Source organism: Haliaeetus leucocephalus, unplaced genomic scaffold (assembly GCF_000737465.1).
Source record: "Haliaeetus leucocephalus isolate CR32 unplaced genomic scaffold, Haliaeetus_leucocephalus-4.0 Scaffold328, whole genome shotgun sequence".
NCBI lineage: Eukaryota > Metazoa > Chordata > Aves > Accipitriformes > Accipitridae > Haliaeetus > Haliaeetus leucocephalus.
The window spans coordinates 9338614-9352830 of record NW_010972764.1 but is presented as its reverse complement, the minus strand read 5'-3'; the positions used below and the strand labels follow the sequence as shown (position 1 = coordinate 9352830).

Here is a 14217-nt window from a genome sequence, read left to right as displayed (position 1 = left end):
AAAAAAAATCTTTGGTTTTGATGAAATGTTGTTTACAAACTTCTACACAAAACATCAATGCCAGTCTCAGAAAAATAATGGCAAAAATAAGGTTCTATATCATGAAAATTCCCATTCATTCAGGAGGGGAAAAAGTAAAATGCATTATAATGCAGAATTCTGTCCTGAATGCAGAATTTTGTTAACCCCAGCAGGACTCCTATGAACTGAAACTTATCTAATAAGTACTTTTTCCTTCTGGAATAAGGAATCTGTTGAAGGCATCAATAATACTTTAATTTTCATATTATGAGTTCCTTTGTTCAGAAACAGAAGCGGATCCTCTGGACAATTGGGAACAAAGCGGGAGAGGGGTTGTATTAATCATGAAGTAACAGAAAATTCAGATGTGCAGACAGTTCTGAAGAGATAGTAAGAGAGCTGAACTGGGAGAGATTACGTTGGAAGGTCTGCTATTTGGGCTGTTTCGTTGTGTCACGATGCTGCTGGTAGCTAAAGTTTTCAGATGAAGAAGTATTTTACTCAGATTGTGTTTTAAATTAATGTCTATATACAGTGTGAGAGAGTGAAATAGAAGAAGATAAAGGAGACATTAAAGAACTTGACTTAAAAACTTTCTGAGTAATTTTTACGGCTATATGTAATTTCCATGGGTTATTGTCATGATCACTAGGCTATTGGTATTCCTGTTTCCCTAAGGCCATGGCCTTAGGGAAACAAAATTATTGCAACTTACTGAAATACTGTTCTCCATTCTGTAGGTCCTACTTGCAAGAGGAATATAACATTTGAAAAATTTGTTCCGGTGAATTATTAGAGGAGTGGAGGCTAACAGCATCTCTGTAAATGATGAGGACTTACTCGTTCTTGACAGTTTTGCTTTGGAGCTGTATGTTTCATGCGATTCATATGATGCCATCCCAAAAAAGGACTAACAAGCACTTACGCAGTGAAAGGATAACAGGATTGTCAGAGAATGATGGAAAAACACTGCACCGTACCAAGCGTGGTTGGATGTGGAATCAATTTTTCTTGCTGGAGGAGTACACAGGTCCCGATACTCAATACGTGGGCAAGGTAAGCCTTGTGTTTAAAGGATTCTTTAGAGGTGATGCATTTGACAGCCTTGGTATTTCCCCCCCTTCTCCACAGTTATTTTGCTTTTTATACAACAATGATCCCAATTTCTAATTTAAGTCAAAAAAAGCATGTCATGGACCACCTGAGGCTTCCATGACTGTTCAAAGTTGTGGGAGAAATGAAGTAATTTGGTGAAAAAAAAATAGGAAACTGTTCAGACTAAAATGTTCCAACTTCTTATTACATATGCCCATGCAAGTTTATCACTGACTCATTTCCAGTTTTCAACTGTTAAATATTAGATAAGGGAATAGAGAAGTTATGCTTTCATTCATCTACCTCGTGTCACTTGCCAGTATACTGGGATGCGTACTTCCTCAAATGAAATATAGAATTCTATTTATTAATAATAAAATTGCTGTCTATGCACAATTCCCAGTATGGATAAAGTGTCTGAGAAGAAAGAAAGTCTGGTTTTCATCATTTCTGCAGTAAATTGAGATCTTTACTTGATGGCTTGAAAGACTTTCCATTCTTTGAGACCTATCTACATCAGCTATTGCCAACAACAGTACCTCTGCACTCCAGCTGTCTGCAGTCCTACCTTTTCTGATAACACACAACTCAAAGATTTCCAGATTTTTAGCCTTTTGTGGTGTCTCACCATCCACAGATGTGCCTTGTGGTCTCGTCTAACTAAGCAATCTTGGTAGAGGCCTTGAATACAGACAACAACCACCCAGAATGACTTACAAATTAAGAAAATGTTAATCTTAATATCTTAAGTTAATTAGTGTCCATTCCAGCTTCTGTCATTCATCCACAATGCTGTCACTAGCTTGGATTTTCAGGTAGCTCTCTCACTTTCTGGTGCCTAACTACCAAACAGATTGAGGCATTTTTAATTAAAAGACCCCAAAATGTTTTTGAATATTGCAGTTGCAGATGTAGCAGAATTTTTGACTTGCAGTAGCAGAAATAAGATGAGAGCCAATAACCCTATTGCTAGAGGCATTTATCAGTGTGTAAAATAGGAAGGTTTGTTGTAGGCAAAGGTGTTTCCAATAAAGAGTGAAGCAACTGCATAGAAAGATTTCTGAAAAAAATTTGGTTGAAAGTATCTTTTAGTATTAAGTAAACTTGCAAAGAAAACATACAATAAGGTGCACAATAATATAGATCTCCATAGCCGTAAGTTCTACCTAAACTCACAAAAATATTTTTTTTGTAAAAATAGAAAGCTGTCCTAGAGGAGAAGCAAGTATCAAACATAAGAGTTGATTCCAGTTTCAGTCCCACTGCTACAGATGAATGGACTCCAAACCATGTATGCCATTCTAAATCTCAAATAAATTAAGCTTACACCAAGACTGTCATCACCATCTCTGTTTCACAGAAGGATTGCCTACATGGTATATTGCAACAGATGCAAACTTATTCTGCACTTATTCCAAACTAACTAAAAGCCGTTGGACCTCATTACCATAGAGCTAAGTCCAGGAAGGAAAACAAATGGCTGTACAGCAGTTGAATCGGAGATGATTCATTTCTTACAACTCAGATAACATGTGGAGATTTTTCACATTTTACTGCAAAATATTGTACAGAGGCCCTGAGGGAGAGGTCAGTATTATTGATCTCTAAACAGATGGAAATCACCCCAAATATTACCCTGTGTTCCAAAGAGATGGAGTTGGATTGAAGGGAAAAACTCCATGTGGTTGCATTAACTTTAGAACAGTTTATGACCTGACAAAATGATCGTAGTTCTGTCCTCAGTGGTATAAACCCACAGTAAATCCATTTAAGTTAGTTCAGATTATCCTAGGTACACGTGACATGCAGCACCAAGAGGGAGCTGCTAAAACAAGAAGTCAGCTAAGGATTTTTTTTTAATTTTTTTTTAAAAAGCAACAATTTTTTTGAACAATATTATTCTGAGAAAGGCTTAAATCTCAGGTTTAGTATTCTCCGCTCAAAGTGATGGTAATTAGCAAACTGGTATGTGTGAAGAGAGAGCACTTTTATTCCAACCCATGGGGACTAGTTCATAGCCAGTATTCTTATCCAGTCCCTCTTTAATATGGATATGCACAGGCAGATGGATTACTGGGGTAGAATAATAAATGTTGTACTAAAAATTAAATAAACTGAATTAAGAAACTTTATCAGCAGAGAAACTTCTAAGGGATCATAGCCATAATACTAAAAAATCAGGTTTTCCTCCCCAGTTCAGTTTTGAAACAACTTTAATCTGTTAGGTCATTGTTTGTGTTTTGTTAGTGATGCTACTTTGTTGATGCTTTATTTTATTATGAGTGCATTCTGTTATTGCCAGTGGGGTAGGATCACTCGGTATGACATAAAGGGATAAAATTTATTTATGAAGAAGGATGGGTACATGGGATGGAGAGCTATTATGTGACAGCTTCACACTTCTCACTCCCGCCGCTCAGCCCCCAGTCCGGTTTAGACCAGCAGCAGGGACCCAGGGGAACTGGACACTTGCTTTGGCCACTGGACTGTCCAAGTCCTGGCTGGCAGTCTGGCCCCTAAAAGGGCACTTCTGCCTTGTGCTCAGGCCCCTCTCGGTGTCAGAGGTTTCTAGAGGGAGTTTTCCCCCCATATCTGAGGTGTTACCATCTTAAGTAGCACTTTTTTAAATTAGATTGTCAGCAGCCAATGGCCTTACTAGCCAAGTAGCCCCAGGACGATCTCTTTCCCCATATTTAAGGCCAAATAGCAGTTGTTACTGCGGCTACTCTCACCCTCCTGTCTCCTTCCCAAATATCTTCCAAGAATGGAAAGTGGTTAACAGCTCCATCATCCCAGATTTTTTGTTTCTTTCCTGCACGTACCAAACCAATCTAAGCAGTTAGAGTGGAAGATGCAATCACGGTCTCATTTATCTGAGTGGTGCTTGTGGGTAGGCTTCACCCCGTGACAAGAAGTAACTAAAAAAGAGCTCTGGTGTACTTGTAAGGTAGATGAAAAACCCAACTCCACACAAACTTGGTGCATGGCTCCCAGACTGCTAGCAGGGGTAACATGGTGTTAATGGACTCTGAACAGCTAGAACAGAGCTTATGTTCCCAATTATAGTTAGATAGCTTTTAGACAAAGGCTGTGGTAGTGATGATAGGTGACATAAAATGGAGACCAGTAAGTGCATCTAATGCACTTAGCAGAAATAGAAAATATTGTTTGATGAGCAAAAAAAGTTAGCATTCAACAGCTGCCAAAAGACTTGATGGCTAGAAAAATTGTAGTAAGGAAATTATTCAAAGAACAGACCTAAACGACAAACCGCCCTTCAGGGACAGGGCATATATGCAGAACAACTGCCTTGCTAATGTGATGGGAGTCAAAAGTAAATCCAGACAACCTACAGTATATCCATCATGCATCTTTCTTTTCTTCTTCCAACTCAGAGGACCCATCTGTCTCATATACTGGTGCATGCATAAAAAAATAAGTGCATAGGAAGTTATAAATCTGTTAGGTCCTATTACTCATACCTGCAACAATGCAAGACCTGCTTACAACATCCTTTCATTTCTTATCCTTTTAAATTATATTCAGGAAATGCTTACAGTAACCAGTGGCTCCATCATGCTAGGTGTTGTATAAAAATTGGATAGGGAGAAAAACTTTGCTCTGGAGAGTTTGCAGCTGAAATATTTAGTCAGACACAGGTAAGGTAAGCAGTATCACAGTCCTGTTTAAAAATTTGGCCAAGAAAAAAACCCTAAAAATTTCTAAAACATAAAAATGACCATATTCTTTCAAGATGCCTGTTGCCTGGTGTGATCGTTGAATATCTCAGTGAGATGATCAGTGTGAGGAATTTTCAGAGGATGTAGTAAGGGGAACTGTATAATTCCTTCTGCCTACTAAGAATTCACAAAAAAGAAAAAGTGGATTGCAATATAACATTCAGAGTTAAATGTTTGAGAGAAGTTTCTTTTTAAAGGAAAAGAAACAACTGGCATTTTGTCTGTGAAATACGAAGGGGTTGAGAAAATAAAACACCTGACTGTATAGCATACTGTTGCATTCCTTGGTTTCTGGGATGTCCTTTTCTTTCATTAGGGAGGGGCCATAGATCCAACTTCTCAGCTGCTACTAACTTTAAGCGCCATGCAGAATCCAAGAAATTAAATCTAAACCATTGACCTTCTATGAGAAAATCCTACCAAATTTACTTACTTCCTAAACAAACAATCCAAAGAGATAATAATCTAAAAAAAAGGACATGCAATTTAGGAAGTATTAAAATGTTGATGGGGATGATGTTCATTAATTAAAGAAAAAGCTAATAAAATGCACAGAAGGCTCTAACCAAGTAGCCCTTTAGGGATAATTAGTTTTATATTCCAAAGTTAATACTGATTTTATGTGTCTCCATTCCTAAATAACTTACCTGATAACCACTGAATGGGCATCAGTTGTGCAAAATGCCAAATATCCCACCCCTTTAACTCCAGTATTATGAAACATCCCTAGGTGGGAAGAAACTGGCCTAATCAGAATCATCAGCCATTTTGAAAACCGTAGTCCTTTATGCTTTGCAAAGTGATTTCAAGAGACAAGAGATTTTCCTTCCTTTAAGTCACTCCTTTTACATGAAAGCTAGTCTCTCCCTATATCAAACAGGCACTTTGCTAATCAAAGGCTGCTAATCTTGATGGGCAGATAATGTGTGAATTTCTATGCAATGTATGTTAGACTCAAATCAAACACCTGTCATAACCCAGCTTTTAAAAATAATAAACAAACAACAACAACAACAACAACAAAACCACTTTTGTACACCACCTGCAACCTTTCTTTTTCATATTAAGGGGGGAAATACAAAATCAAATAAAAAAGAATTGACACTGCTCAAACTTAGCTGCTCTGTGAATAACCTTCTGTTTTGTAACTTCCATAAAAATAAATTAACTAAGTTTTGCATATCATAAGCATTATTTAAATTGGATGTAAACTAAAAAAACCCCCTGTTCTACCTCCAGTTATCCTGTGAGTTTTATTCATGACATTTGCCTGTGTGTCTTACTAAGAAGTATAAAGTGAAAAGAAAAATATTCAGAGGGTGGGTTTTTACGGGGGACGGTTTGTTTTGTTTTATTTTTCAGGGGGGTGGGGTACAGCATATATCTGCCACATAACTTCTGCTGCAAAAATATTTTTTTATTAATTATCTAATATTGTTTTCTTTATGTACTGAATTTTATCTTAATCTTGCCTTTAGAGTATGTGAGACAACTTACTTTTTTACTTGTGCCTTTAATCAATTTATGCAACTAATCCATAAGGATTTCTTTACAGCATTTGTTATTTTCCCTCCACAGAGTCAGTTTAAGAACCACCTATTCTTAGGATGAGAGAACATACAGGTGCACTACCCTTTCAGTGTTTCAAGTGTGCCCTCCACTTTGTTAAAGATGCAACCCACTTGTCTCATTTGAAAAACTGTTGCATTCAGTACAGCACCTAAATGTTGCTAAAACCAGCGTGTTTCTTTGACATCTTTTGTCTTAGCAGTATGATAAGTTTCAAAAAACCAACAGAATCAGAAACAATCATATGTTGCTGACATATAGTCATTTAGAAGTGTAATTCAACTGGGGGAAGATTTTGTCACATTCTTAACATGTTCCATCTAGCATGTGCTATATCCCACAGCCATCTTTTAAAACACAGATTTGAAGAAGATTTAATAACATATTTTCATTAGAATCTCTGCTCTTAAAGTAAAATCAGTATTTTAAGATTAAATAAAAGAAGAAAAATCAGTGGGGTCTCCTGGGTCTCATCCTTTTGTCTTTACTTTCCTCTCTCGGTCCCCAAGTTTCTCTTTGTCTTTGAATGAATACTGCAGAAATAATGATGTATCAAAACAGAAAGGAAAAAAGCCATAAGGACAGAAAAGATCAGAGATAAGAAAAAGAGTCTGACCAATATTTTAAAAAATAAGAAACGTAAAACCTATTTGATTCTAAAATTAATAGATTCATAAATTATCTCCACTTACATTGCATTCTTCAGTTAGCACATTTTTTCAACAAACATTTGATCTAATTTCAAGCAGCCATATCTCTAGGCAGATGAATCCCCCAAATAAATCTAAAATGGAAACAGGCAAACCAAGAAAAAAAAAGGTTAAAAAAAATGCCACAAGTCCCTCTCTCCAGATACATGCATAACTTAACTTAACTACAAATACTGATGAAGAGCCATAGCTTTACTTGTTTAAAAATAACTTATTTTCTGAAGGCTTCCATCATAAACCTTATTGAAAAATTGCTGGAAGAAAAATTTTTTTTGTCAAAAAATAGTAAACCCCAAAGTTTTCAATAAAATTTTATTGCTGCTTTTAGAAAGAAGGCTGGAGGGCCAGGGAAGAAAATGTTGAAAGACAAACGTGACATCTTCCAAAAACAATAAGACTTTTTTCTTGAAAAAGAAAAGGACAGCAGCTCATTTCTGACAACCTACATACATTTTTAATTGAAGTTTCAAAAATAGTGAAGAGATCTAATCACAACATGCATATCCCAGGTGTAAACAGTTTAAATATGAAATACCTTGAATGTTACATTGCAATGATAGGCCTAAGCTAGAATTTTGCAAAAAGTTGGACATCATATTTCACAAAATAAAGATTGATGTCTGAAAACAACTGCAATGGTCAGACTTCAAATACATGAATAACAAGAGTGAGTTGGCATTGTTTGGTACAGATAGAGCAGCTGTCATGACATCTGACAGCTTCTGTTTATTCAACTACATAAAAGAGTGCTAAAAAGATAATCTCAAGTTTTTGTCATGTTCAGGGCAAGAAGTTGGGTTCATAGTGTCATAAGGTTGATTTACATTCAACATCAGGAAGAAGTTTTTGTTGGTAAACACGGTCAATACAGTGAAGTACTAGCTAAAGATCACTCAGAAAGACAGGAGTCTCTTGATACTGGAGGTTTTCATGACAAACTAAAAAACAATGTGCCAGGAAGTCCACACTGATCCTTCCTGGAGGCAGAAGGATGGCACAGATTATCTCTTTTGGTCTCTGTCTCTTCTGTTTTCAAGGATTCTGTGTGAGTTTTTCAAGTTCAAATGCTAAATCAGCTCAACTGCTTGTGAAAAGCAAAACTAAACCAAGAATAAACCCAAAGACATAAGAAATGAGGGAATCCTCAAGCTGTTTATTCAAAACTCTTCCCCTTCCCTTTTCCCTTTTCCCTTCTCCTTTCCTGTCCTCTCCTCTCCTGAGACAGAACATCCAATATGCAACGATTTTCAAGTTAAAAAAAAAAGCAGAAAGCTGCCAACTATGTGCCTTTAAAGACCCCTTGTGTTTAACTGAAAAAGGAGAATTTTCAAGATAATTTTTAAGAATTTAGCAAGGCTAAGTGACAACTTCATCCACAGCATAGTTACAGGCATCTGAAAAATTACCCAGCTACTTGTAAAGCCAAAGCCAATACAAGACAATTAAATAAAAGCAAAACAATAATAATTCCCTGATTCTTTTTCCTTTTCCCTGCCATGCTTCTCCTCTCAGGTGTGGAAAAATTACACTCACCAGATACCCAACATAGCAGCAAGGGGTACTATGTGGAGTCTAGTTTATTGTTCACTACAGCACTTGCTCTTTGCTTAGTCACAGCTCCCCTTCTGCGGGGATCTCCTGAGTGTGCTCAGAGCACCCGTGGGTGGGCCAGGACAACAGTAACGGGGGGCTGGGGCCCACGGAGGTCCCCCCTGTGGAGTTTGCTGGGATGGAGGGTGCTGACAAGCTAAAGAAAACCGAGCCTTGAAGTAAAACCACCTGATTTAAAGACGAAGTGGGCATGAAGACTAGAGTTCTCTTCTGTCTTCAGTGGTAATTTCCAGTTGCCATTTAAAATACCATTTTCATTTTAATAAAAACCGGCTTTTCTGAGCTTAAAAGCCTCTTGGTCTTGGCAAGCTCCTTATGTGAAAAGGCCTAAGCAGCTCTGCCTAAAAGATCTAGCTGGCTCAGGAACCTGCCACAATAGGTAATTGTTATTCATAGAATAGCCCTCTCTTCTTATTACCACTTCATAGGCTGGTATTTCTCAGCCTTGCAGCTTTAAACCTGTGGGAAGAGAAGATTAGACTAGTGGCAATCTGCAGACCTATCATTATCTGTTATCAAGCAATCATTTATTGTGCACGAAAAGGTGGGAGGGTGAGGAAAATGTATTTCACAAGATACTTTTCATGATGTTGTATATTTATTGCATTGATTACATTATGGGAGCGATTCCGAAGAGGGCAAGTATTTTGACTATATTGTGGTTTACCGGTACCTGCCAACCTGGTGATAAAAAGAGTGCAAAACCCATCAGAGCAAATCAGTATGTGACTACTTAGAAAGGGCAATTTGACTGCATCAGAGGGTGGTATTGTGCAACATCTTGTCTGTTGGAGAAAGGTTTATGAATAGTCACCCTGAAGACAAACAGAGGAGCTGTCAACAAGCAACTGTCAAGAACAGCATGTTTTGTCTTCCTGTACATGTCTGATACATCAAATCCTGTCCGTTGCAGAAATCATCATACATTTCAGCCTTCTAGAAACTGAAAAATATGTTAGTCTAGCCAATGTAATCAGTCAATTTAACACTATGCTGGGTATCAATCAAAAGAGGAATTTGTGATCTCTTATCAGTTATAGAAATATGTAACTACAGTCAAATCCTTGCCGTATGCATTGCTGTAGCAACATAAACATACTGGGCTAACTTCTGCTCTGTCTTACATCAATCCATGGTCAAGAAGCTCTGCTGAAATCTCTTTTCTGTTTTTACACAGCAGAGTGTAATGAAAAGAGTGAGAAAGCATTCCAGCCTCCATGAACATTTGAGAAGTTATAAATTCCTTCCTATCTTGCTTCACATTTCAGGGACAACAATGCCCATTTTGGATGGAAGCCATCAGCCCATTTTTGTCAAATTGGGAGTGTGAGGAAATGACAATCAGGCTCATAATATTAAATGAGTTTTAGCCTTAACTGAAGAGAAATTCTTTTTATGTGTTCTCCATTTCCATAGAGGGAACCTAAGGAGAAATGACCTCAATTCCCCTCTGTTTAAGTTGTAGAACTCTTAACAAAATCTCAGAGAGGTCTTTGGACTGGTTGATTCAGATACAAGAGTAAAGTTGTAGCCCAAACCCTGCCATAAAAATAATTAGTGATGCTGGAAATAATTATTAATAAAATTTGATTGAATATTTGCTTTATGTATATTTTGCTTTATTTTTTTCTGTCTGTAAAATGCAATTGCCAACACTTGTCCAATGAAGCTTTTCCTCAGAACATGTCTATGTATGAGGTGTTCCCACACAATGTTACAAAAAAAGCTCTGGAATATCATGAAAACAGCCATGAATCAGCCATTTGATTGAAAGCAGGGCTTGGAAGTATTTGGTTGAATAAGATAATCAGGACACACTATGAAAAGGAGAAAAAAGAGAACTAAATATTTAATAGCTACCTACTTGGTGAACAGTGTGTGAATGCTTGAATTTGTGATATAAATGATTGCTTTAACTATGCATTCCTAGTGCATAAAAATGATAAACACAGAAGTATTAAGTAGGATATTGTTATACTTCTACTCAAGCATTCATAAATTGCATTTACCTAACTTCAAATTTGTGATTGTTGTCACCACCTGTAGCCATTTTTGCCCCTTGAACTTTTAGCTGTTGTTACATATTTCTGATTAAGAGCTGAAATAGATTTAGTTTCTAAATATTGAGAACAAATTTGTTTCTTATAAAAAAGTTCTAGTTTACAACTTCTATGCAGCTTAAGTGGAATTAACACTACTATATCACACTGATAAAAATGTTGCAACTACTGATGCAAGCTTTAAAAATGGTGCTTTTCTGATAGTTCAGTCTTAGAGGGATTGTGGAAGTAAGCATATTTTTCTTTTTAATAAGCATTTGTGATGAATAAACACTGTCAAATACCAGGAGGTAACAGAGCATTAAATGTTCAAATATAACTGGGTCAGGTAGCTGACTGATAGGACTGAATTAACAAATGAAAAATAAAATACAGAAAGTATTTGCTTACCTTGTCTCTCTACCACTGCAGCATTTGCATTTAAAATGCTGAGACTAAAGATCCTTTAAATCAATAATTAAAAAAAAAAAAAAAGGAAAAAGTTACTGTATATTCTGTGCAACACAGGTGACTAAAAGAAATAACTATGTATATTTATTTTTAATTTAAACCTATATTAATTAGATATAAACAAATGGTGTGGACAATAAAATTAATGTAAAGAGGAATTTGTCATGGAAACAAGTATTTCTATATATAGTGTTGGTGAAGCAAATGGAAGCGGGGTTGTTGCAAGAAAGCAAAATAAATAATTAAAAGATTTTTTCAACTGTCTCTCTAAGTTTCACAGAACATGAAAATACATTCACCTCTGTACAGGCTAGTAACTGTGAAGTAGAAGAGGTCATGGTCTGATTCCCACCCATTCCATATGAAAGATTTAGAATCACATGCATAAAGGCATGAAGTGAAGGGCAAATTTTGAATCTATCCCAGAAGAAATTCTTTAGTCCTTCAAATATACTGTTAATGGAAGGCCACAGGAATGACCCATTCTGTTTTCCTTCTATCAGAGGTACTGCAATTAATTATCTTTGTACTTCAGGTGGCTAAATCTGGTCTAAGTTCAAAGTGCATAAAAGAAAAAGAAACAATAAAAAAAGCCCACAATTTAAAATCATTGTATGCTTCTAAAATCTATAAGAATATATATGTATATATATAAAAAACATTGTCCTCTCTTCATGATGTTGATCTCTTTGATGAGGATAAAAGAGAAAAGGATAAATAAAACCTTCTAATGATGATGCTGTGAGTATTAATAATAATTTCCACTTCCATAAGTGCCATTCAACAAAATATATCAAAGTATTTTATATTAAATGAACAGTACCTATGATGAGGCAGGCAATGACATAATATCTGTTCTTCTGAGGAGAAAACTTCAGCAGAGTTGCTGAAACAGTGATACGAGGTCACAGAGCCAGCCAACAGTTAGATGCAGAACTCAATAGCCACGGCTATTGCTTAATCAGACAGGTACAACCAGCTTGTGGTTTATGTGGAACCTGAAGCCCATCTCAGGCCCCCCTCCAAAAATGGCATTACACTTTCCAGGTTCTGTTGTGCCAGGAAAATAATTAAGTTGTTTTGATAACTATTCCAGCCACTGCCTCGTCTTTGCCATCATTACAGTGGTGGCCTTTCAAAGATGGTGTTTTGAAACATACAAGTAGGTAATGCAAATTTCAATGAATATAAAATCAGTGACAAATAAGAAAAAAGCAAAAAATGACCCTATATATTTCTTTCCTAACTACTGGTTTTCAGCATACTCTTCTTGAAACAATAGCTTCACTTAGGAAGGTACATTATCACAACACAGATTCGAGACCTGGTGCTTAATATGCTCCGTCCTGATTACAAACCTTATGCTTTGCTATACCTGCCTTCAGGAATCTGCTTCTCAGAGAAGAGTTGGGCATGCACCTATGTGTCTTGGAGCAGGCACGGGGCAGGGGAATTGCACTCAGACTGAGGAAGGCACAAGATGGGCAACTCTGCAGTAAACTTGCACTGAGTACCCTTCGGTTGGTATTACAATTTACATTTCCAGTACAGTCTGCAGGATAGAGAAACAGTATAACACTTTAAATTAATTTCAGCCTATGTTCTTCTTTTTTGTTTGATTAATTTTGTCAATAAATAAGCAGTAGCAAAAGACCTTAGTGATGCTTTATTTCATGCAATGACCTTACCTACCTTCTGCTACTGTTCATTTGAAAGTTTAGTTTTAGATAAATATTCGAGGTATTTAAAGAGTCACCATTTAAAAACCACATTCTGAAATGGGTATTGAGGAATGAACAGATTTTTTCTTGTGTGAGATGTATACACATCTTGTGAGATGTGCAACAAAATAATTAGCTTATCAGTTTGCAAAGCAGGATCTTAGGAAAAAAGCATTTTTAAAATTGTGATTTGAAGCTTTGTTGTAGAGATCATTGTGAATCAATAAGCATGGAACTCAAAATCACCACTTTTTAGGTTTGAAATGCATTCATGTAAAAGCAAATATGTTTTAAGGATAGCAAATAACTTAAAATATTTTGAATATTTCTGGAAACAACATGTAGTTGAACAGCTTAGGAAAAATGCACATTTTGGAATCTGCTTCCTTTGACTCAGCAGGCCTACAGTCTGGATTTGTTTGTTTGGTATTGCAGATCTGGAAGCCTGTTTACAAATTTTAGGCCAAAAAAGACTCTTTGATCATATTGCCTCACATCTCAACATCTTACTCTATTACTCTTGTATTATGCTGTATGACTTTCTGAAAAACATTGTCTTGATCTGTAGACATCCATCTACAAGTATACATATATATATATGTATATATACACATAAAATTGTGATTAAAAGTAGTAAAATACTCCTGTTACAGATGTATGCTTCAGATCACTGTGGATGGCCCACAACTGAAAACAGTATAACATCGGTCAGTTCAGTATAACTTCAGTCAATGCAGTACTTGTCCAAAGTTAGGGCAACGAGTAATTAGACAAGTTCAGGGACATCAGATTCATAAAAAAAAATGACTCCCCCCCGCCAGGTCCTGCTAACATCCCTATTCTAAACTGACAGTTGTAGATGCTGGGGCCGGGGTGGTGGGGAGTGTAGAAGAAGCAAAAATTACAGTGGCCAGTCTTGCATGCTCTCTCAGACCAGCATCTCCTATTGCCTCTGAGATAAAGTACTTGGCTAGACAAACCATTGGTCTCCCCTCCTAGAGTATTTCTTATATGCTTATTAGCATAGAGCTGAGCCCAGATCAGTTAGTTCTGTGGAGGGTAAGGGATAATCCATCCATATGATGAACTCATGTTGCTTCCAGGGCCAGAGCTTTTATTCCTGCTTATCTCTGTGCACATCTTTTGGAACCACAGTGCATTTTGAGTACCTCCGAAACAGCAAGAGTTATCACGCACACAGACAGATTTCACTCTGAAGTTTCTGGTGAGAGAAAAAATC

At 36.7% G+C, this 14217-nt stretch overlaps 1 protein-coding gene across 1 annotated transcript in view; it reads left to right on the top strand.

The window, feature by feature from the left end:
• Nucleotides 1–849: 849 nt before the first annotated feature.
• CDH9 (cadherin 9, type 2 (T1-cadherin)) overlaps nt 850–14217 on the top strand; it is a 64572-nt gene continuing 51204 nt past the window's right edge. Inside the window, exon 1 of the mRNA XM_010571467.1 lies at nt 850–1077. Coding sequence (XP_010569769.1) covers nt 850–1077 — 228 coding nt within the window. The remainder of the gene's footprint in view (nt 1078–14217) is intronic.